This window comes from Protopterus annectens, chromosome 16.part0, assembly GCF_019279795.1.
Source record: "Protopterus annectens isolate FY-2018-M chromosome 16.part0, PAN1.0, whole genome shotgun sequence".
Classification (NCBI taxonomy): Eukaryota; Metazoa; Chordata; order Ceratodontiformes; family Protopteridae; genus Protopterus; species Protopterus annectens.
In genome coordinates this window covers 852029210-852055358 of record NC_056750.1, presented here as the reverse complement: position 1 = coordinate 852055358, position 26149 = coordinate 852029210, and the positions used below count along the sequence as shown (strand labels likewise).

The following is a 26149-nucleotide window of genomic DNA, read 5'->3' as shown; positions in this document are numbered from 1 at the left end:
TAATCTAACAAAAAAAATGTATTTTATTAAGCTGCGTTTACTGTATTTGTGCTTCTTCCTAATTTATTCCTTTATTTTGCTTTTGATGTTTGTTCTTCAGTGTTCAACTGCATTTATTCTGCTGCATTTATTACTGCTTGTTATTAGCCTGATTAAATTGTTACTGTAATTTTAAGCCTATTGGTTTTGGATTAAGTACTTGGCCTTCGGGCCAGTTGGTTTACATGAAGGTTTGTAGTCTACACTTTTGTGGCAGGAGAGAGGTAGCTTACATCCTTCGGGGAATTTGCTGGTTGAAGGCTGTGTGTGTCTGTTCCGAAAGTGTCTTTGTTCTGGTTTAAGCACTTAGGCTTCAGGACATTTATTTTACGTTAAGGTTTGTGGTCTACACTCTTGTGCAAGGCGAGGGTAGCTTCTGCCCTTCTGAGCTGGGAATTGCTGGTTGAAGGTTTATTGTGCAAGTTTATTCTGTTTTTTCTGAAATTGGTGCGCTTTGCTATAGCATAGACTAGATTCAGACCTGCTGAATCTAGCTATATTTGTGTAATTTCAGGACTAAATCAGGCCACCTTTTGTTGGAGAGGGTTCCACTGTGCTCTAGTGGCAGGAGTGTGCAGGTAGAACTCATGTAATTGAAGTGTGCTAGAACAGGGCACAGTTATGAGTTTTTTTATTGGTTAATTTGTTTAAATCCGTTTGTGCTTGTTTGCTATATAGCGCCACGTCTGTGTATCACACACTGCTGCTCAGCATTTGGCACTGTTGGTGGTTATAGATGCCAGCACATTTACCTGCAGATTTTCCCTTAGTACTCTGCTGGTGCTCCATTGGTGAGTTGTTGTGAATGTCCCTCACTGACAGGTGATGCATTCAGCGAAGCTCCTGAGGTACCAACACAGATCCTACCCACTAGCCCTTTGTATTTTTTTCTCCACTTCTCCTGTCTTCTACTTGTCCTTCCTGTCCTCTCCTTGTTTTCTGACCACATCAACTTAACTAACATTATGGACAGACATTTTTCCACAGTTTCTCCAGCCAGCCCGATCTACATGGGCATCTTGAGACAATGTAGCAATTGGCTCGTACACTGACAGCCCACTTCTAGTCCACACACATTCATTATGTTGAGATGCATCTGTATCAAGAACCTAGAATCCAGGCTCTCTCTTACCAATCAGTTCATCATAAGGTTGTCAGCATGCACATTTTACCTTCTGCACCTACCAAACCAACAACACATAAACCTACATATGCGGAGTTTCATACAAGAAGCTTACCTAACATTAGAGACCTCCCGTACACAAGCACGTTTCACATAATACATTCTTTGCAAAACATAGTACACATATGTCACACACCAGTGTCTCACCAGTCAAGTCCCTAAGGCATAACACAAAAACATCTTAGTCATAGGCGACTCAGTTGAGACACACACACGTCCTCACCTGGTTGGATAAGAAAAAGGTCACGGTCAGCTGTCTGTCAGGTGCCAGGATCTGCCACATTACACATGCACTCATGTCTCTCAACAACAGGCACTGTTATGACTCCGTCATAGTCCATGTTGGTGTGAACGACATGAGATGTAACTCACTGGACTATATGAAGAGAGACATGATTGAGCTCGCATGTGTCTGATGCAGGGTATGTCCCTAGCCTTAAGCAGCATTTTACCTTTGCCTAGGATGATACCTCAGTACAAACAAAAATTATTGATTTCAACAATTGGCTTAGTTTCTGGTGTCATTCAAAGGGGATCCAGTATCTGTCAGCCGGGATGACATGGTCGACAGACCTTGATGCTTTGCCAGAGAAGATTTTTATCTGTCACTCCTGGGATTTTGGTTACTGGCTAAGGCTCTTTCCATCCCCATGGTGCCTTTTTTAGGCAGTCTCGCAAGAACAAAGTTCTTGGTGTAAAAATACCCTGTAAAAACAACCTCAAGGTTATGCTGCTAAAATATACGAGTCTAAACCAGAAACTGGACTCACTGGAAGCAGTCCTCACCTTGGAAGATGCTGACATTTGTGCAGTCACCAAAACCTGGTTTAAGGCTGTGGAGAGCACCCCAGCTATACCAGGTTACATTTCCTTTCACACATTCAGACCACAAACTGAAGGCATGAGACCTAAAGAAGGTGGTGTATCGGTATTCATTAAAGGTAAATACACCTGTAAATTGGTTAAACAGAGCAATTACCTTAGATGCAATTGACTGTAGGTAAGACCCCTCTTTAGGTCAGTGCCAGCTATAGGACCCCCTCCATGAATCAGGATATCCACTCAGCCTACTTGGATCTACTTGAGTCAATCAAGACACAGCCAAGCACCCTGGTTTTGGGTGACTTTAATTACCCGTCCATAGACTGAGTAAATTATACATGTTCTAACCTGCATGCCCAAAGGCTCTTGGACTTGGTTAACTCCACTACCCTGGACAAGCTGGTTGACGCACCCACAAGGGACTTGTACATCCTGGACCTGGTGCTCACCAACATGGGGGACTGCTGCACCACCCCCAATTTGTGGCCATCCCTGGTGAGACCTGACTGCAAAATATCTCACTAGAAGTAAATGTAACACAACCCCCCCCCCCCGTTATCTACAAGTAGACTAAAGAACTTCTCCAAAGGCTAGTTACAAGCTCTTTCATGATGGCATAAATAGCTTCATAGCCCCTTCCCCCCACTAATGGAACAGGCACGTGTAGTGACTTATACACCAATGCTTTGTACAAGCACTTGTACAGTTGTATTGACTCTGCTGTCCTGATAGAATAAAAGCAAGATCTTCAAGGAAAAATAAACCTGCCTGGTGAACAACTGCCATTAATAGACTATACAATAGGACAACTTTAATTTTATTGGCCCATTAGTAAGCTCTACAGTAGGACAGCTTTAATTTTATTGGCCCATTAGTAGGCTCTACAATAGGACAGCTTTAATTTTATTGGCCCATTAATAGGCTCTACAATAGGACAACTTTAATTTTATTGGCTCACTTTTGTCTGAATCTCCTTGCTTTTTCTCTCTCTCCTTCAGTCCCATTTCGAAACTACTACTCTTCAAACCTGTTCTGTATTGCACCCAACTAATCATTGAGGCATGTGGTGGACCGTGGATAGGCTTCCTCCACTTAATCCAGAGTAAACATCGGAGTCCTCATTAGTGTGACCCACATTTGTTCTGCAATATTTGCAATTTGATAACCTGGTAGGTGGGTTGGTCTAATGACACTTCAGCCATGAACCCAAGACAGATTGAGCACAAGTGATAGCTATAGAGAGGTTTGCAGTAATTTATGCAATTAGAACACCAAAGCAGATATAATGAAAACAATTTGCATGTAACTGTGAATATCCTGCAGTGCAAGTAATATAAATAAAAGCATTGGCAAGTAATTAAAACCAAGAAAGACAAAATAGATGATTTGCAAGTTAAATATTCATGTTTTTTTAACCTTTAAAGTAATTTTGTGTTTTTCATGTGCAGTGTGTGGATGCTCTCTGGCCTAACCAAAAAATTTCAAGACCTTTGAGAGAGAGAGAAATTGTTTCACTTTCGTCTGTCATGTTTTCCATGCCCTTGTGAGACTTTTGTGTTGAAGAGATCCAGCTGATCTTGGAAGACTGTGCTTCTGATCAGTGCAGTTTAACTGTAGGTCTTTGCCCTTTCATCTACTTATTTTATATGGGAAAAACTTTCTTCCCTGCTTATCCATGTTTTGCACCAAGAGTGGCTTTTAGTCAGACTTTTATCATTCTATTTTTCTCTGTTCTTTTCAGCACATTCAAATCCCAGAGGGCTACACTGTTAGCAATTGTCAGCTGCTTATTAACAGAGCTTCTTTTTCTCAGACATTCAGCTTTTTTGTTAACTAAGAATGCAAGAATGGTTCCAGACAGTGGCCAAGTGGTTGTCCACCCCTGTCAGATATGAAGGCCTTCTTATAGTCACGGTCTACTTTTGTTCTTTTAAGAATTTTTTCAGTAGACTGGTATCTGTGTAGCGTCTATATGGATTACTTACCTTTGCCAAACGTAGGGTCTTGCTGCCATATTTTGTCATTTGGTACAGATACACAAGGTATGATGCGACGACTGGCAACAAAAAATGTCCTTTGTCTTTCCTTTGCCCGCTGTTCTTACAGATTACAGTTAAGGTTGTTTATCTTGTTTTTATTATCTTTATTACAGTAGATGTCCTGTTAGGTTGTTCAGTAAAAGCATCAAGAACTGCAGGAGCCACTGGCAAATCACAGTGCTCTTTTGTCAAACTGGGTAGTTCTGAAATGTGAATAAAAAATGTTTCATCATGCAGAGCTTGGGAAGAAGAATGTTCTGTCACCCAGAATGGTATCTTACAGGTCAAACCTTATGATGCTTACTAGACATAACAGTTGTATATGCTAAGCATTGTGGACTTGCTGTGTTTGAATTTTACTTTTTTTGTTTCTGTTCATTGCTGATTAAATTTAAGGCCATGACAGACATTTGTGGTTGATGTTTTGCGATGACTGTAGCTCAGTGGTTTGATGCATTAAAGTTCTGGGATGTTAACTTCAGTGGAGGGACTGAAGCTAAAATAACCATAAAAAAAAACACGTATGTGAATTTCCAGGTCTTCACACTGAAACAGGTTATAGTATATTTTTGGCAGTATTTGTTATAAATGTTTTGCTGTACTTATTAATGCTTTCTTTTCCCTCTGCTCATTGTTTCTGGCTGGCAGGCAGGTCAGGAATCCTTTAGGTCGATCACTCGCTCTTATTATAGGGGAGCAGCAGGAGCCTTGCTTGTATACGACATCACAAGGTAAGGCCTGGAAATTTATCTTCATGTTTTATGTTAGTAGTTTGTGGCAGTTTGCTTGGAGCATCAATACAGCTTGCATTTTATCAAGTTGTTATGAAATGAGTAGAAAATAGACTATCTTTGTGATGCGTGTAACTAAACTTCATGGACTAACTTTGAAAATTAGATGGCTGTCCAGGGCATTCCAGGTAATCTTTACTCGCATACATCTCGAGTGCATTCTGTTCTGATGCAGGCCATGGGTGGAGAATGCTGACACTTGAGTGGGTGAATGCATGGGCATAGTGACCTGCATCAAGGGTTTATTGGTACAAGCATGGATGCGACTGCGCAAACCTGCACGTCGTGGCTTAGGCAACACTGACCACACACAAAAGCATGTTACAGCACCAAAAGAAAAGGAATGCAGGGAAAACTGAATTTATTTAGCACTTTTGCTGACTTCTAGTACGTAGACTTTTTCAGAATATCCAACACCCTAGACCAATCACATTAAATAGTGAAAGATGCCAAAAAAAAAAGTGTGCATACGATCATGTAGGTTTATAAATGTATACTAGGCTAATGACCATCATTGCTTTTATAAGTCTAGCCTTGAAATGCAACCCATTTGTGTGCCTGTGTATCATGGGTGTTTATTGTAGAGGTATGTTATGAAGTTTCTAAAGGTTATTTGGGGGGGATAAGTTAGTTTGGGCATAGTTACTGTCTGCCTGTGCCTGCCAGAGGTGGTCCCACCAATCCTGACTTCCAGGGTCCTGTCTGCGAGCCAGCTGGCAATCCATTGAGTTATGTAGAGGTTTATGTCCAGTAATTAATTCTACTACAGTATGAGCTGTTCTGAAAAGAGAGAGAAAAAGTAGCTATTAGTCTCCTTCACCCAAGCATGTAAAGTCAGGGCAGACCATCTGTCTTTAACACAGCTCAGGTCTTCCACCTGTCAAACTGTGTGTATGAGTCTTGTGGGGGGGCGGGGTCTGCCATACAGTCAAAACTGCAGAGTGTCGTCTTTAGTAGAAAAAGGTTTGTTGTTTCTTCCTCCACCCACCTCTTTATCCTCTCCAGTTTCCCTTCTTGAAAGTTGTCTTCCTGTTTTAACTTTACTTCTAGGAAATGGTCATTGCTTGGTGGGGAACACCCTATTACATTTAGGAAAGAGAAGATAAAATAATTGTTCAACACTGAATATACTTCCCTGTTTTCTTAGACTGTTAAAAACGGTCTGTGAAGTATGTTGTCGTTTTGTAGTTAATCTTGGTGGCTTTGAAACTGCCCACCCCCTCTTGTAAGTTTGTGTTTGGATACTCCTTCTGGGCCCATCTCATTTGCTCACTCAACTGGGTGCAGTGAGATCATATTCTGATTTCAGGCACTCCTACTGTGTACAAAGAGAGCATCTGGTAAAGAAAAAAAAAATTTTAAGCTAGTTTCCTGCCTTTCCTGTAAGTGGTCTAGACTGTTTGTAGGCTTCTGAGCCCTCAAGCCTTTCTGTTTTGGAGAGAAGCCTTCTAGCTTAATTTTATTTCTTAGAACTAACCAATTTTCTAGTTTCAGCACTCAAACCTGTTTCTTTGAGCTCAGCACTTGTTCAGAACTCGTAAGCACTAAATAAGTTGCAAATTACTACAGCACCAACTTTCCGCACTTGTCTAGAGGAAAGCGGTTTTTAGTACTTAATAAATAAGCACCTATCCAGGCATGTCCAAGGGTCAGCTCCCGGTGATTTCTCCTGTCTACCTGATGAGTCCAGGCATCTTGGGGCAATGCAGCAATTGCCTCATGCACAAACAACCCTCTGCTCCTACCACCCAACACTAAAACTTGTGAGAGATGCACTTATATTGCCAAACATGAAGCAAAGCTCTTTTCACCCAAGACTGGACTAGACAGTCAAGAGGAGAAGGTAAACACTTGCACCACACCACACTCATCATAGTCCCTCAAAACCTACACCACCAAAACACGCACATAGAAACACAAAACAGACACCTACATTCGCGGAGGCTCAAAAAAACCTGCCGAAGCATCGGGGACCTCCAAAGCAGAAATGCAAGCAAACTCCAACCCCCCAACACAACCTAAATGACACATAGCCCACAAATTCAGTGTGCCACTCAACCACAGCCCATAAGGAATAACAACGTACCCAACACTCTAGTCATAGGTGACTCTATAGTCAGGCACACTGATGTTCCACTCACCAGGCTAAACAAGGAGAAAGTTACTGTCAGCTGCCTGTCCGGTGCCAGGATCCGCCACATAATGCACGCACTCAGGTCACTCCAACAAGTACAAATATGACACAGTCATTGTCCATGTTGGTGTGAATGACTTGAGACGTACCTCCCTGGACTACATGAAAAGAGACATGGAGGAGCTCTCTGATCTTGTAGCCTAGGCAGGTATGACCCTGGCCCTGAGTAGCATTCTGCCATCACCCAGAATGATGCCACAGTATAAGGACAAAATGATTGACTTCAACATTTGGCTAAGCTTCTGGTGTCATTCTAAAGGGATCCAGTATTTGTCTGCCTGGGACGACATGATCGACAGACCACGATGATGTGCCAGAGATGGCCTGCACCTGTTGCCCTTGGGATTCCGGATAGTGGCTAAGGCTCTTGCCACCCCTATAGTGCCTTTTTTAGGCAAGGTTCAAATGACAAATTCACCACCATAACAGGTACAAGCAAGCAAAATCTGAGGGTAATGTTACTCAATGCTAGAAGTCAAAACCTCAAAATGCACTCACTCGAGGCACTCCTTAAAATGGAGAACATCGACATCTGTGCAGTGACAGAGACCTGGTTCAAGGCTCCAGAGAGCACCCCTGCATTAATAGGCTATAATTCATTCCACACCTTTTGGCCACCTAACCCAGAACAAAGCACTAAAGGTGGAGGTGTGTCCATATTCATTAAGGATATCCACACCTCCAGGCTAGTTGAACAGCATAATGCATCCGAGATTATCCAAGTGCAACTAACTCTGGGCAAGGCCGCAGTCCAAATTGTAGCTTGCTACAGACCCCCCACCATGCCCCAGGATTCCCACCCCTCCTTTCTTGATACACTGGAAAATATTAGGGTACAACCTAACACCCTAATAATGGGCGATTTCAACTACCCCACCATTAACTGGGAAAACTACTCATGTACCAACTCTTGCCCAACGTTTTCTGGAATTCATAAATTCCAATGCATTGGATCATCTTATTCACACCCTCACCAGGGGCAGTAATATCCCAGACCTGGTCATTACCAACATGAGAAACCAGTGTTCCACACCAGAGGTAATTCCTCATTGGTCAGATCTGACCACAAGCTAATCACCCTAGACATCCACATCCCGCCCCCACCCCCAATTAGGGAAACCACCGTAAAAAACTTCTCCACAGAAGTGGCAAACTTCATGACACCCATGCAGACGGACAATAAAGTTACGACTGCTGAATCCTACACAATTGCACTTTATAAGCATTTACACGAGTGCATGGATCATGCTATCGCTAATAGAACCAAGATGCTATCCTCCAAAAAAGGAAACCGATCTGGTGGTCTTCTGCCATAAACAAACTCTACAACAGAAGAAAGAAACTGTTGCAAAAAAGAGTAAAATCCCATGACTGGAGGTACACCCTGGTCAACCTCAGTAAGAAGATGAGATCCCATATGAAATCCTCCAAAGCTAGTTACGAAAACAAAGTTGCCACTGACTGTAATGACAGCCACAAAGCATTCTATACCAAAGTCAAGAATCTCAATGGCAACACTCAGATCTGCCCTGAGTTACAGCACAATGGCACTAAATATACAGAACAACCTGATATTGCCAACATCCTGGCAGATAGGTTCAGTGCTAACCATACCCACCTCTCACCCCCTAGAGGGCCCATCTCTATACCGGAAGAATGCAAAGTTCCTGTAATCACGGCTGCACAAGTAAAAAACACACACTCCAAAGCCAAGAACACAGCATCCATGGGATCTGACAATATCCCAGGCTGCGTTCTACACAAACTACAGAATGAGCTGGCACCCTACTCAAGTACCATGTTCAGTCATAGCCTCACCCCAGGCTTTGTGCCCACTGAATGGCGCACCGCGACGGTTATCCCACTCCGTAAAGGGGGAGCCATGACGGACCCCGGGAACTACTGCCCCATTAACCTGACGAGCCTGGTCTGCAAGGCCATGGAACGGTATCATCATGGAACTCCTAAACAAAGTAATTGGTAATCTCCACACTCTGGACCCTACCCAGTTCGGGTTTGTAAAAGGCAGATCATGTCTCCTAAACCTGACTGACTTCGAAGCAGTCACCAAAGCCATAGATGAGGGTAAGGTGGTTCACACAACTTATCTAGATCTCGCCAAGGCTTTCGACACCATCCCCCACTCTGGAATTATAGATAAGCTCACTAAACCAGGTATAAATCCCTATGTCACAAGATGGGTTGCCAGCTGGCTCATGGACAGAACCCACACTGTGAAAGTAGCAGACTCAAAATCCGACTTCAGACCAGTTACAAGTGGTGTACCACAGGGTTCAGTCCTGAGTCCTCTCCTGCTTGGTATCTACTTCTTTGAAATACAGGCTAACACAGAAGGTCTTTGGTTAACAAAGTTTGCAGATGACTGCAAACTAGGGGCCATAATCGAACCTCCTAACGATGTGGACATACTACAAAAGGGCCTCACTGAGACAGATGCCTGGTGTCAAAGCCATGGCCTGAAGCTCAATGCCAAAAAGTGTATTGTCATCCCCTTTGGTAAAAACTCTGTACCCATGAACTTTCTACTTAACTCCGAAAATGTGATGAGACCTTGGGACACAGGTGGACAGTAGTCTCTCCTTTGATAATCACATCGCCACAGTGGTCAGGAAATCCTTCTACGTGGCTCACCTCATCATAAAAGGTTTCTTATTCAGAAAAAAAGTGGTAATTGTTCCCCTCTACGCATCACTCAAGACCCATTATAGAGTACAATGCTCCTTTTGGTATGTACCTCACAAGACATCTACAACAGCTGGAAAGGCCACAGAAAGACCTCACAAAGAGGATTACTGGCACAAAAGGTCCTTGGCCATTTTTAGCATTTGCTTCTTAGGCATGGAAGCCTGTCCTGGAGAGAGTTGTGTCTGTTTCTTAGCCTTTAAGGGGGGCTTAGACTTAACAGAGGGTTTAATAGTTAACTGGGCAGGTCTGAAAACATCCTCTGTAGCTGTGGATTGCTCAGCTACTTCGGTTTCCTCTGTAGGTTTAGGATCGGTAAACTGAAGGCCTAGTGCATCCGAAGGCCCAGCCAGCTCCACGTGGGAGTCGGAGGCGGTCTGTGGTTCTGTGGAAGTGGTTGTCAGGGGCTGCGTAGGCGCCTCGCTGAAAACCGGAGAACCAGCAACTAGCCTAGAAGAGGCCTCGTCGTCCGTTTTGGGCCTCGGATGCCTGTCCTTGTCATTTTTATGCATTGCGGTCATCGGAATTTCCGACGGCATGATGTAATTGAATTTTCTACCAAAATAATGTCAGGCAAAATCAAACCGACATTTAATAGTGCACTTGTTAAACCTAGCACAAAACCGACAACCAGTGACGTTGTGGTCAGGGCCTAGGCATGGAATATAATAGGTGTGGAAATCCTTATGAGGTATTTGCTTCCCACAAGAAATACAGTTATTAACTTTTACTGACATCGGTCTGAGGCAAGAAAAAGTTTCCCTAACTGGGAACTTAGCTTTTTTAGAAGACTTCGGTTCTGGATTCGGAATGAAAATCTCAGGAGTCGGCCGACTGGCACTTGCGAACTGCTTCTGCTTCGGGCACCGTGCGGCAAGAAAGACTGAAGAAAATGGCGTCGGCTGCATCTTGTATACTGTCGCACTGACGTCAGGGAGGAGGCGACAGCAACAGACGCCGGACCAAGACTTTGGAACTCTGGCCGACTGCGGGACCATCTGATGGCAGGATAACCCAAGTATAATGACTGCAGCAGTGTTTACACTCGAACATCTACATTTATGGTAGGTACAAAACTGTACTATCTCGTGAGTCAGAAGGCATGGCAGACTCTCGATGCCGTGGAACCGGTCCCTGGGAGGCCGAATAAATTTCTCACCGCCCCTAAGGACAAAGAGTTTTTATCTAAGGGTTTACCTGTTGATGCCATGGTGGTGGCCACTAAGAAGGGGCTAGCAGAGACTACTTCTGTCCATCCACCTAACAAGGAATCCCGAACGATGGATAGGTACGGGAACCATCTTCAGCGGCTTTTACACTCCGATTGCTGAACTATCTTTCACATTTTACGAGACTTCAGAGAGATCTCCTAAAGGAGCTGGGAGATGCTCTTCAGGGTACCTCAACTGAAGCAGTACCATCTACAGTGTCTGTTCAGTTGGCTACCCTCACATCTATTGTTAGCTCCTCCATGCGGCTGATCTCATATGCAGCTGATTGTGCGAGTAGGGCGGCGGGTTCAGGAGTCTGAGCAGGAAGGAAAGACTTTCTGCCGTGGGAGTCAGTTTTACTGTTCCTTCTAGACCTTACCCTAAAGGTCAGAAGAGCGGCAAAATGTGGTTCAAGAAATCAGAGACCTTTCCAGGACACACAAAATGATTCCTCCTTCAGAGGCAGGGGAGGAGGAAGTAATGGTAGACGTCGCCCTAGAGGCATGGGAGGCCTACAAAATCAGGGAGGTCACGATTCCTTTTGTGACTGTCCCCATCAGCGCTCCTGATGTGGAACCCGACTGTGTGTCTCTGGAGCTGGTGGGGGTCGCCTGTCCTTGTACCCAGAAGCCTGGCTAAATCTCACTCGACATCATTACCAGAGGTTACTCTATACCCTTTTCCCATCCACCACGCCCTCCCGAAAGGATCCCAGATGTGCCACCCAATCCTAGGGATCAAGCGACTATAGAGAGAAAAAAACTGCTACTAAAAAGAGCCATCCAAAAGGTCCCAGCAGACCAGACGGGATTCGGAACGTACTCCATGTTCTTTTTAGTTCCAAAAAGAACAGGGGACTGGAGACCCATCCTAGACCTCAGCAGTTTAAACGAGCAAGTAAAGAAGTCCAAGTTCCGAATCCATACTCGCTTTGTTGGGGAGAGACAGCTGGAGGTGCTCAATAGATCTCCATGATGCCTACTACCACATAATAATAGACAAAGCATCAAGGAGCTGCCTACACTTCCAGCTGGGAGCCAATCATTACCAGTTTCGGGCGCTGCTCTTTGGTCTCACCACAGCCCCCCAGGTGTTCACCAAGTGCATGGCAGTAGTCACAGCTCATTTGCGGCACCAGGGAATCCAAGACTTTCCATACCTGGACGATTGTCTCCCGACTGCCACCACCAGGCATCGCCTAATTCAGTCGAGAGATTCCACAGCCAAGCTCTGATGTCCTTCAAGGATGCATCTGCAGTCCTTACAAATGGGTTGTCCTGTCGTCAGGCAGCCCTTCGGTCGGCCGGATTCCAAAGTCTGGGTCTGGCCTCGGCTGGTGTCGCACTTCACCCGACGTCATAGCTGCAGTTCTTCGGGTATAATTCAGTCGAGAGATTCCACAGCCAAGCTCTGTTCCCAGTTGGGAATCTCGATAAACTTGGAAAAATCTTTTTTGTCCACTCAGTCAATAACTTTTATAGGAGCAAACCTAGACACAGTCGAGATGACAGCCAGACTGCCTACAGACAGAAGATAGAATCTTGTGCAACAAATTTTATAGAATACTTCCCCTTCAAAGAGTCAAAGCGAAGGTGTTGTTGCAGCTTCTCGGGACTATGGCGTCAACCATAACCTTGGTCCATTTAGCAAGGCTACATATGAGAATACTCCAATGGCTCCTGTCATCCCAGTGGTTGTTTCAACAGTTGCCTCTACATCGTCAGATCCTGATTAGATTCTTGGAAAAAGGACCTACGCTGGTGGATTCAACCAGCTCCTCTTACCACAGGGAGTCCCTTTGTACCGCACCAACCCATTGCCACTGACCACGGATGCCTCTCAGGGTGGGGGGGGGCATTATCTTGGCAGGACTGTCCATGGCACATGGCAAGAGCAGGAAGCCCATCTGCATATCGGTGTCCTAGAGATGACTGAGGTGCTTCTAGCGTTGCAAGCACTTCACGACTTTCTTCCTCTGGGGACGATGGCTATCCAGACCGACAACATGTCAGTTGTCTGGTATCTAAACAAACAAGGGGGAACCAGATCATACCCCTTTATGTCGAGAGGCCATGCGAGTTTGGGATTGGGCGATTTCTTCCCAACGCTTTCTCATTGCAACGCACATCCCGGAGACTTCCAATGTAATAGCGGGCAAGCTAAGCAGGACAATTTTGTTACCTCACGAATGGTCCTTGAACCAGAAAATAGCCAGTATGATGTTTCACAAGTGGGGACAACCCTGCTGCAACCTCTTTGCCAGTCCCATCAACACCAAATGCAGCACATTTTTCTCTCATCCCCCCTCCGGGGGAGTCTCCAAGAGATGCACTAGTCCACGATTGGCCCCCGGGACTCCTGTATGCTTTTCCGCCTTTTCCACTCATCCCCAAGATCATACAGAAAACAATACTGTTGGGAAGCAAGATGATGATGTCCTTCAAGAATGCAACTGCAGTCATAACATATGGGTTGTCCTGCCTCAGGCAGCCCTCGGTCGGCCGGATTCCAAAGTCTGGGTCTGGCGTCGGCCGGTGTCGCCTCCTCTCCGACGTCAGAACGGCTGGAGTATAAAGGCATTGGCCGACGCCATCTTCAGTCTTTCTTGCTGCGGTGCCTGAAGCAGAAGCAGTTTGCAAGTGCCGGTCAGTCAGCTCCTGTGTTTTCAGTACCGAAGTCATCTAAAAGCTAAGTACCCCGTTGGGGAACATTTTTTCTTGCCTCAGCCGATGTCAGAACAAATTGAGAAAGTTAATTGTCTTGTGGTAAACAAATACCTCATAAGGACTTCCATTCTTATTGCCTTCCTTGCTTGGGGCCCAGACCACGACGTCTCGGCCTGTGCTGCCTGTGCTTGCTTTAATAAGCGTACACTCAGGCGCCGGGCAGAATTTGCCGAAGACTTTTTCGGTGATTCTTTTGCTTATATCATGCCGTCGGATCAACCGACAACTCAGTCTTCCAAAAAACATAAGGACCGGGATCGGCATCCTCGGCCCGCGTCCTCCACCGATACTCCTCCTAAACCCTCCGCGAGTGCTTCGGTCCCTTCGGAAGCGGTAATCCAACCGCTCCAGGTCGATGACACAGCGGTAACTCGTCCTTCGGTCTCGGTGGCTACCCCGGTGCCGATTGTTGACTTTCCTCCAGAAACCGAAGTTCTGGATCTACCCGACACCATTCCTGTGGACAAGGTTACTCCAGCACGTGGGGCAGCTAGGCCTCCTGTATCCATGTCCATCAAGGCCTTTGCACGTGCTAAGGCCGCCAGCCAGGCCAAGGCCCATCCTAAACCTTCTACTCAGGCCCCTTCTTCTGATAAACAGATCATGTCTCTGGCTGCAGATCTAATTTCTCTTATTAGGGGGTCTCAGCCTCATCCAGACAGAGGTTCTTAGCCGCCTGCAGAGAAAAGGCCCAGAACTGAGCAGGCCGACAACCTCTCTTCAGATGAAGCCTCTGGGGATTCTGAGCATTCTGATACCCAAGAAGAATCCTTCCAGGCCTATGAGGACTCTGATGCTGAGGAATCAATTCCCTCTGCCTCTCCTCCAGAGGATTTTTCATTCGGTGAAGTCCTACACTCCATGAGGGAGCATTTTAAATGGCAGGGTCAGGAATTTTCTGACTCCAGGAAAAGGCTACGTACCTTCCTCAAGCTTCCCCAGCACAGACCTTTAGTTATCCCTCCAGTTATGGATGTCCTGGATGATGTTTTCTCCGACTCCAGTGCTAACCCTGATTCTCTCCCTCCTGCTCCTGTCAAGCCAGACAGATATTATAGGGTTCCTGACACACACAAGCATCTCTTTAAGGCCCATTCTGTGGATCTAGAAACTATTTCACAGGGCCCCAAGGGAGTGGCTACTTCCACTGCCAAGAATCCACTGCCAGCGGATAGGGAAGCTAGGTCCCTGGAGAGATGGGGTAAAAAAAAATTATGCCTCCACCACCCTGGCCATGAGGTTGCTTAACTGCCTTTTTCATATGTTTCAGTACCAGGATTTTTTACTGGATAACTTGCATAAAAAGCTAGCCTCCCCTGAGCCTACTGATTTTAAGGCATTGCAGGATCTAGTACATAACACTCAGCAGGTTAACAATCATTTTCTTCAGTGTGGTTATGATGCACTGGAGGCTTCATGTAGGGCAGCTGTGACTGGGGCTGTTATACGTAGACATGCTCGGTTAAAAGAACAGCCACTGCCAGACCATGTTAAAGCAAAGTTACTTGATGCACCTCTAGAAAAACAGAAGCTTTTTGGTGCTAATGCACAAGATGTGTTGAAGTCCATTGAGGAAAAAGCTAAATCAGTACAGACAGTCAAAGATTTCCTCCAGGTTCAGCCACCCAGATTCAGCAGGAATTGGCCTTCAAAGAATTGGTTCTTTCCAGACACTGACAAGTTTCAAAGGGGAAAAAACAGGCGTGCCCGAGGTAGAGGGCAATACCAAGGCTCCTACAGGGGCCGCCAATGGCAACCACCAAATCAAAGAAGTGGCACAGGCAGCCCAGCTGCACCACAAGTACAACCACAATGACTTGACTTTCATACTGTCTACAAAGGCTCAAAGAGAAGCACCTTTGGGCGGAAAATTATCCTTATTCTCAAACTGGCATATCTTAACCAAGGACAACTGGATTCTGGATTTAATAGACAAAGGTTACAGATTCCACTTCCATACTTTACCAATAAGACAAGGCATGCCAAACCTGCCACATCAAAGGGCAGAGGCACTCATTCAAGTTTCAAAGCTGTTAAACATAAATGCAATAGAAAAGGTTCCTCCACAGGAACAAGGCCAGGGATTTTATTCAAGACTGTTCCTTGTTCCAAGAAAGGAAAACAAATGGAGACCTATACTGGACTTGTCTACTCTAAATACTTATCTCATTGTGCCAAAGTTCAAAATGCTGACATTGCAGCAACTCCTTCCCATGCTGGGCAAGGGGTCTTGGCTGGTCACTCTGGACCTCAAGGAGGCATACCTGCATGTCCCAATCAGGCAAAGCTGCAGAAGATACCTCAGATTTCTTGCAGGGACAGAGCATTATCAATTCTCAGCATTGCCGTTTGGCTTATCTACTGCGCCCAGAGTGTTCACGAAATGCCTGGCATCAGTAGTGGCACACTGCAGACTCCAGGGGATTCAAATATACCCCACCTGGATGACTGCTCATACAAGCAGACAACAAGCAAACCTTGATAGCAAACTTGGCCTATGTCATTCAATTACTACAGGCCCTGGGATACACAGTCAACATTCAGAAATCAAGACTACTGCCATCCCAACAGATTATTTTCCTAGGAGCCAAACTGGACACAAAAACACAGATGGCTTATCTCACAGAGGAAAAACAGCAGTTACCAGAGTACTTCAAAGGCCTAGCAAAGCTCTCCCAGCTGACTGCAAAGAAAATCCTGCAGGCCCTGGGGTTCACGGCATCTTGCATTCTTCTGATACCTTTGGCAAGACTTCATATGAGAAAGCTGCAATGGTACTTAAAAAGCTTATGGTCCCAACACAGCCAAAGCCTAGAGGACGTAATCCCACTCATTCCATGTCTACAAAAAGAATTTTTGTGGTGGGCTCAAGCAAGTCAGTCGAACAAGGGCATGTCTTTCAACAAACCTCAAGCAGGTCAAATGATTACAACAGACGCCTCAGACCATAGATGGGGAGCGCACATGGAGGGCAGATGCATTCAAGGTCTATGGACACCAAGGGAAAGGCATTTGCACATAAACAAAAAAGAGATGTTGGCAGTCATACATGCAATCGAGACTTTCGAAAAATCACTTCAACAAGGACATTTGCTAATAAGGACAGACAACACCACGGTTATGTGGTATATAAACAAGCAGGGAGGCACTCATTCTTATCCCCTCTGCAGACTAACAATGATTCTATGGGAAAAATCCCTAAGTCTGAAGATACATTTGCAATCCCAGTTTGTGCCAGGCAAGGACAATGTACTGGCGGACAAGCTGAGCAGGAGTTTCTTGGATCCGCACGAATGGATGCTGCATCCTCACATTTTCTCACAAATAACAAGGACATGGGGAAGACCGGACATAGATCTCTTTGCTTCTCACATGAACCATCACCTGGAAAAGTTCTGCACGAGGACCCACCATCCTCTAGCCTGGAAAACGGATGCTCTCTCCTTCAGCTGGAAGTCCCTAACAATTTATGCATTCCCTCCTCTGCCACTGCTGACCAAGGTGATACTGAAGATCAAAGCAGAACAACCAACAGGCATTTTGATTGCTCCAGATTGGCCAAGGCAGCACTGGTACCCATTGCTGTTGAGCATATCTCGGACCAAACTGTGGCCTCTGCCCCTATGGCCTCTGCTACTAACACAATACAGTTACAGGATGGTTCATCAAAACCTGAAAACATTGCATCTGACAGCCTGGAGGTTACCATAACTCCTTCCAATATCTCTCTTTCCAAAAAAGTTCAAGAGATCTTACTGGAAGCACGCAGACCTTCCACCAGGAAAACCTATTCAGCCAAGTGGAAGAGATTCAGCATCTGGAATGCTAGCAGGGGTCAGGATACAACAGTATTGAGTATACCTCAGATATTGGAATACTTGGCAGAAATGTTTCATACTGGTCTATCATATTCTTCCATAAAGATTCATGCCTCAGCAATCTCAGCGAAGTACAATTGTGATCCACCGGTGTTTTCACACCCTTTGCTAAGACAGTTCCTAAGGGGGATAAAGAATATCAAACCTCCCAGGAAACCGCCAGTACCTGCATGGGACCTCAATTTCGTCTTGGAAAAATTGACTCTTTCTCCCTTTGAACCAGTAGCAACTTCAGAAATGCAATTTCTCTCATGGAAAATGGTTTTCCTATTGGCAATCACATCAGCAAGAAGAGTCTCGGAGATACAGGCACTTATGGCAGTGCCTCCTTTTCTCATTTTTCATCAGGACAGAGTCTCTCTAAGAACCAATCCTTCATTCATGCCAAAAGTAATTTCAAGGGTGTCTCTAAATCAAGCCATTCACCTACCTACTTTCTTTCCCAACCCTCAAAACAGGGGGGAAACACTGCTGCATACTTTGGACATACACAGGCAACTACGCTACTACCTGGACAGAACTAAGGCCACCAGAAAGTCTGACCAACTGTTTGTAGCCTATGCTGCTGGAATACAAGGAAAAGCAATCTCCAAACAAACAATTTCCAAATGGATTGGACACTGCATCAGATTCTGCTATTCCTTCCATGGAAAAGGTGTGCCAGCCAATATCAGGCCGCACTCCACCAGAGCTATAGCCACATCTACAGCTTTCCTAAGAGGAGTGGCTACAAAGGACATTCTAGAGGCTGCTACATGGAGCTCCGTGCATACATTTACCAAACACTACAACCTCCCTTTATACTCCAGGTCCCGAGCAGGCTTTGCTTCGGCAGTCCTGCAGGGCATTTTAGCTTCACCATCACTTTCTTAGTTCCATCCGCCCCCAGCTTGGCTATGGTATTCAACCCATATGTTATGACTGCAGTTGCATTCTTGAAGGACATAGTATAGATGTCCTTCAAGGATGCATCTGCAGTCCTAACAAATGGGTTGTCCTGGCCTCAGGCAGCCCTTCGGTCGGCCGGATTCCAAAGTCTGGGTCTGGCCTCAGCTGATGTCGCACTTCACCCGACGTCATAGCTGCAGTTCAGCGGGTATAAAGGCATCAGCCGACGCCATTTTCCTCAGTCTTTCTTGCCGCGTGGCGCCCGAAGCAGAAGCTGTTCGCAAGTGCCGGTCGGTCAGAACCAGAGATTGCTACTACCGAAGACTTCTAAAAGCTAAGTACCCGTTGGGGACTCTTTCTTGCCTCAGCCGATGTCAGAAAAAGTGAATAACTGTTTAACTTGTGGGAAACAAATACCTCATAAAGATTTCCACTCTTACTGCCTACCTTGTTTAGGCCCAGACCATGACGTAGCAGCCTGTCTAGCCTGTGCTTCTTTCAACCGACGGACACTTAGACGTCGGTCGGAATTTGCTGAGGAGTTTTTCGGCTCCGCTTTTGCTTACAACATGCCGTCGGAAACTCCGACTTCACAATTAGCTAAAAAGCGCAAGGAAAAGGACCGACACTCGCGATCCGCGGTTTCGGCTGAAACCGCGGTTAAGTCAACCGCAAGTGTCTCGGTTTCGGCTGAAACTGAGCCCGCGGTTCTTCCTTCGGCCGAAAGCTTGCCTCCCACCGAGGCCTCATCCAGCATGGCTGAATCTGCTACTGAAATTCCACCTGCTCTTACAGGTTCACAGGATTTATCTGATACTATCCCTTTAGATATATCCACTCCTGCACGTGGAGCTGCTAGGCCCCCTGCATCCATGTCGATTAAGGCTTTTGCCAGGGCTAAAGCAGCAAAATCAACCAAGACTGTGCCTATTAAGACCCCCTCTCACAGGCCTAGCTCTAGTACTCAAATGCTTAGTCTAGCAGAGGATCTCATTTCTTTGATCAGGGGATCCCAACCTCACCCTGACAGGGCCTCTCACCCACCTCCAGAGAAGAGGCCTAGAGCAGAGCCCCCTGAGCCAGTTTCTTCAGATTACTCTTCTGATTCAGAAATTACAAACCCTCCAGAAGGCCCTTATTCTCCTTATGAGGACTCTGATGCAGAAGACTCCATTCCTTCTGCCTCTCCGCCTGAGGAATTTTCTTTTGGGGAAACCTTGCATGCTATGAGGGAACAATTTCAATGGCAGGGCCAGAATTTTTCAGACTCTAGGAAAAGGCTTGGGACCTTTTTGCATTTGCCACAGCATAGGCCTTTAGCCATTCCTCCAGTACTTACTGTTGTGGATGATGCATTTAATGATGCTTGTACTGCCCCTGATTCACTTCCTCCGGCCCCTGCTAGTACCGACAGGTACTACAGGGTTCCGGACACACATTATCATTTGTATAAGGCTCCTTTTGCAGATCCTGAAACTATTTCACAGGGACCCAAGGCTGTAAGCAGCTACCTCTGCCAAAAACCCCTTCCCCTCTGAAAGGGAATCTAGGGCCTTAGAGAGATGGGGTAAAAAGGTTTATACTTCTGCTACTCTTTCGGCTAGGGCCTTAAACTGTCAATTCCACATGATTCAGTATCAGGAATTTATGTTAGACCAGTTAACTAAAAAACTGTCCTCGCCTGAACCATTAGACAAAAAGTCTCTTCAGGAAATGGTACATAACATACAGCAGGTCAGTAATCATTCCTTAAAATGCGGCTATGATGCACTGGAGGCTTCCTTTAGATCAGCTATGACTGGTACAGTGATCAGAAGGCATGCATGGTTAAAAGAGCAGTCCTTACCAGACCATGTAAAATCAAAGCTCCTAGATGCTCCCATGAATAAGCATAATTTGTTTGGCTCACCTGCACAGCAGGTGCTGAAGAAGGTGGAAGAGAAAGCAAAATCTGTCCAGACAGTCAAGGATTTCTTACAGGTCCAGCCTCCAAGGTTTAGTAGGAACTGGCCTTCCAAGAATTGGTCCTTTCCAGACACCACCAGAGCACAGAGAGGCAGGAATAGGCCCAAGAGGCAGGGGTCAATCCAGAGGTGCCTACAGGGGACGCCAGTGGCAGCCTAACAACCAGCGAAGTACTGCCACAGATCCAGCCACTACCACTTCCACAGGACAATCACAGTGACTTGGCTCTGAGACCGCCTACCAGGGAACAACTAGATGTACCCTTAGGCGGAAAGCTAGCCTTATTTTCAGTAAACTGGCATTACATCACAGGAGACAAATGGATTTTACAGACAATAGACAAAGGTTACAGGTTTCACTTCCATACTCTACCAAGGAAGAGAGGAATGCCAAACCTACCTCCAAATCAAAAGACAAAAGCTCTAGAACAAATAGACAACTTAATAAGGATGAGAGCTATAGAAAAGGTACAGTCTATGGAACAAGGGCAAGGATTTTACTCCAGACTTTTCCAGGTGCCAAGAAAAGAAAACCAATGGAGACCTATTTTAGACCTGTCCGCTCTGAACACATATCTCATTGTTCCAAAATTCAAGATGCTGACCCTACAGCAGCTTCTTCCCATGCTGGGCAAGGAGTCTTGGCTGGTAACTCTAGATCTCAAGGAGGCATACCTGCACGTCCCCATACGACCAAATTGCAGAAGATACCTCAGATTTCTTGCAGGATCAGAGCATTATCAATTCTCAGCATTGCCCTTTGGCTTGTCTACTGCGCCCAGAGTATTCACGAAATGCCTGGCATCAGTAATTGCTCATGCAGACTTCAGGGAATTCAAATTTACCCTTACCTGGACGACTGCCTGTTACAAGCGGACAACAAAAACAAATTAGCAAAAGATTTGAAAAAGGTCATTCATCTGCTACAAGCCCTGGGATACACAGTCAATATAAAAAAGTCAAGGCTGATACCACCCCAGAGGATAACTTTCTTGGGTGCAGAACTGGACACACCAAATCAAATGGCATCCCTCACAGCAGAAAAGCAGAAGCACCTTCCTCTCTATTTCATGGCATTAACAACGCAGAACCAGCTAACAGCAAGGAAAGTCCTGCAAGCCCTGGGTTACATGGCATCCTGCATAATATTGATTCCACATGCCAGACTACATATGAGGAAGTTGCAATGGTACCTAAGGAATTTATGGTCTCAGCACAAGCACAGCCTAGAAACCCAAATTCCAATAATTCCATGCCTGAAGCAAGAATTCCAATGGTGGGCTCAGGCCTGTCAATTGAACAAAGGACTGTCCTTCCACAGCCCTCAACCAAGCCAGACTATCACCACGGACGCCTCAGACCTCGGTTGGGGGGCACACATGCTGGACAAGTGCATACAAGGCTTATGGACTCAAGACCAGCTGAACCTACACATAAATCAAAAGGAGATGCTGGCAGTAAAACTGGCAATTCAGACCGTTTCTTCAACAGGGTCAATTGCTGATAAGGACGGACAACACCACAGTTATGTGGTACATCAACAAACAGGGAGGCACACATTCATACCCTCTATGCCGGATGGCAATGGACCTCTGGAATGTGGCCCTGAGCTTCAACATTCAGCTCCAGGCAATATTTGTACCAGGAAAAGAAAATATACTAGCAGACATCCTAAGCAGAACTACCACTGATGCCCACGAATGGATGCTGCATCCAGACATCTTCAAATCCATTACAAGGAAATGGGGACTATCAGAAATAGACTTATTCGCATCCCCACACAACCACCAATTGAAAAAATTCTGCACAAGGACATACCACCCTCTGGCTTGGAAGGTGGACTCCCTATCTTTCAGTTGGGAAAACCTGACAGCATATGCATTCCCACCTCTTCCTTTGATGCACAAGGTGCTATTGAAGATCAAAGAAGACCGCCCAAGGATCATCCTGATAGCTCCAGACTGGCCGAGGCAGCATTGGTACCCATTACTGAGGAGTATGTCTCGGGAACAAATATGGCCTCTGCTCCTAGTTCCCTTACTGCTAACACAGAACAACTTCAAAACCCTGCATCCAAACTTGAAAACGTTGCAGCTAGCTGCCTGGAACATTGCATAAGACAAAATAACCCAGATTTATCTCAAAGGGTTAAAGACATCATCTTGGAGGCTTGCAGACCCTCAACAAGGAAAACTTATTCAGCAAAATGGAAAAGATATCTCATTTGGAGTGCAGCTAAAGGAGAAGATGTGTCACTGGTAAACATGGCTAACATCCTGGAATACTTGGCAGAACTTTTCCACAATGGCCTGCCCTATTCTTCCATTAAGATTCATGCATCAGCTATTTCAGCAGAATACAACATGGACTTTCCAGTCTTCTCTCATCCTCTACTCAGGCAGTTTCTGAGAGGAATTAAAAATGTAAAGCCACCAAGGAAGCCACCATTGCCCGCATGGGACTTGAACTTTGTGCTGGAAAAGTTGACACTCCCTCCTTTTGAACCAGCAGCAACAGCAGAATTACAGTACTTATCATGGAAAACTGCTTTCCTGCTTGCAATCACTTCAGCAAGAAGGGTTTCTGAATTACAGGCATTAATGGCAGTACAGCCCTTCCTTATCTTCCATCAAGATAGAGTATCCATGAGAACTAATCCTACTTTTATGCCAAAGGTGGTCTCCAGGGTATCTCTAAACCAAGCTATCCACCTACCTACATTCTTCCCCAACCCACAGAACAGGGGAGAAAGATTATTACATACCTTGGATGTACATAGGCAATTGCGCTACTACCTGGACAGAACCAAGAGCAATAGAAAAACTGACCAGCTACTGGTAGCATATGCAACAGGAATGGAAGGAAAAGCAATTTCAAAACAGACAATCTCAAAGTGGATAGGAAATTGCATTAGATTTTGTTACTCTTACCATGGAAAGAAAACTCCAGAAAACATCAGGCCTCACTCTACAAGGGCTACAGCCACTACTACAGCTTTTTTACGAGGAGTGGCTACCAAAGACATTTTAGAGGCTGCTACTTGGAGCTCCGTGCATACATTTGCCAAGCATTATAATCTACCCTTATACTCCAGATCCCGAGCAGGTTTTGCCACTGCTGTTTTGCAAGGGATCTTAACTACACCATAATCTAATTATTACCTCCTCCCCCAGTTTGGCTAGGGTATTCTACCCATTTGTTAGGACTGCAGATGCATCCTTGAAGGACATAGTACAGTTTTGTACCTACCATAAATGTAGATGTCCGAGAGGTATGCATCTGCAGTCAGGATTACCCACCCTCCTTCCCCTCTGTGGTACTCCTAGGGTATTTGCCCATCTTGTAGCTAGCTGGGGGGGATCTATTATGGTGTATTTGTTTGTATATATGTATATACTTGTTTATTTCTATTTGCTCTCTATTGTTTGGAAACATTTGCATTTATCCAAATTTAGCCTTCCTAGAGGGCTCCTGGCATCTGGGGCAAGAAACACTGAGGAAAATGGCGTTGGCTGATGCCTTTATACCTGAATAACTGCAGCTATGACGTCGGGTGAAGTGCGACATCAGCCGAGACCAGACCCAGACTTTGGAATCCGGCCGACCGAAGGGCTGCCTGAGGCCAGGACAACCCATTTGTAAGGACTGCAGATGCTATCCTATCGGACATCTACATTTATGGTAGGTACAAAACTGTACTTTTTGTACCTACCATAAATGTAGATGTCCGATAGATATGCAACTGCAGTCGGATTTTCCCACCCTCCTTCCCCTCTGCATCCTTCTTTATGGGTCCACTACCCCTTCTCCTTTTTATCTGGGGGTGTCTCTATGGTGTATCTGTTTATTACTGTTGTGCATGTCTGGAATTCTTTATCCATTCACCAAATTTAGCCTTCCTAGGAGGGCACCTGGCATCTGGGGCAAGAAACAATGAAGATGGCGTCGGCCAATGCCTTTATACTCCAGCCGTTCTGACGTCGGAGAGGAGGCGACACCGGCCGACGCCGGACCCAGACTTTGGAATCCGGCCGACCGAGGGCTGCCTGAGGCAGGACAAACCCATATGTTATGACTGCAGTTGCATATCTATCGGACATCTACATTTATGGAAGGTACAAAACTGTACATTCTTCGTGTTTCACTGTTGCAGTCATTACATTTGGCTAATCTGCTGGCAGGTTGCCCTCAGTCTGCCTGAATTCCAAAGTCTTGGGTCCTGCGTCGGTTGCTGTCTTCTCTTACATGTCGTCAGGGGTATAAAACATGCAGCCGATGCCATTTTCTTCAGTCTTTCTTGCCGTGCGGTGCCCAAATCAGAAGCATTTCGCAAGTGCCGGTCGGCCGACTACTGAAATATTCGAGTTTGAGTTTCAAAACCAAAGTCTTCACTAAAGCTACATACCCTGTTGGGGAAACTTTTTTCTTGCTTTTCACCGATGTCAGAAAAAGTTAATAATTTTATTACATGTGGGAAGCAAATACCTCATAAGGATTTCCATTTATACTGTATTCCTTGCCTAGGCCCTGATCACAACGTGCCTGGCTGTCGGTTTTGTGCTAGATTTAACCAACGCACTATTAAGCGTAGGTATATTTTTGTATCAAAGTATTTTGGAAACCGATTTAACTACCCAGAAATGTTGTCTAATAGCAATCCAACTACCGGAGTACATAAAAAAACGCAAAGAAAAGGACAGAGAAAGGCAGTCGAGATCCAAAACCGATGACTAAGCTTCTCCTCAGCCAGTCGCCGGTTCACCAGTACTCTGTGAGGTGCTTTCGCAGCCCCTGATGCCCACTACCTTAGAGTCGCAGGCCTCTACAGACACCCATGTGGAGTCAGGCATGCCACAAGAAACTCAAGGTATTGGACTGACTGATGTATCTCCCTCGGATGGGTCTGGAGCCGCTGAGCAGGCACCGGCTTCTGAGGGTGTATTCAGACCTCAACATTTGTATATCAAACAGACGACAGCTGCAAAATCAAAGACAAAAGCAACTTCTAAAACTAAAAAAACGACGCTTGAGCCACATGCACAGGCCTCTATGCCTAAAAAAAAGATCAAAATGGCTGAAGACCATATTACCTTGATCAGGGGTACCCATCCCCCTTCAGATAAGAGGTCTAGGCAAGACACAGATTATGAATCTTCAGATCAGGTTTCTCTTTCTTCTGATTCTTCTTCTGATCAGGAATTATCTTTACCTCCCTATGAGGATTCTGATGCTGAGGAGTCTATTCCATCTGCATCTCCTCCTGAGGATTATTCATTTGGAGAAACCTTGCATGCTCTGAGGGAGCAGTTTCACTGGGAGAGTCAAGATTTCTCAGAATCAAAAAAGAGGCCCAGGGATTTCCTTCTCCCTCAGCCCAAGCCTTTAGCCATTCCCCCTTTTTTAGACCTTGTGGATGATGTGTTTTCGGAGTCAAGCTTGACCCCTGACTTCCTACCTCCGGCTCCCAGTAAGCCTGACCGATATTACAGAGTCCCTGACTCGCATACATTTTTATTTAGAAACCCTGCTGCTGATCCTGAAACTATTTCACAGGGTCCAAGGGGAGTTAAGGCCTCAAAAGTGTATCAATTCTGGTTTAAGCACTTAGGCTTCAAGCCAATTATTTTACATTAAGAGGGTTCGTGGTCTGCACTCTTGTGGGAGGAGAGGCTGGACTCTGCCCTGAGCTGGGAATTTCTGGTTAAAGGCTT

At 45.6% G+C, this 26149-nt stretch overlaps 1 protein-coding gene across 1 annotated transcript in view; it reads left to right on the top strand.

The window, feature by feature from the left end:
• Positions 1-26149, top strand: part of RAB2B (RAB2B, member RAS oncogene family) — a 1018409-nt gene that overhangs the window by 331122 nt on the left and 661138 nt on the right. The window contains exon 4 of the mRNA XM_044058254.1: positions 4732-4814. Coding sequence (XP_043914189.1) covers positions 4732-4814 — 83 coding nt within the window. The remainder of the gene's footprint in view (positions 1-4731; positions 4815-26149) is intronic.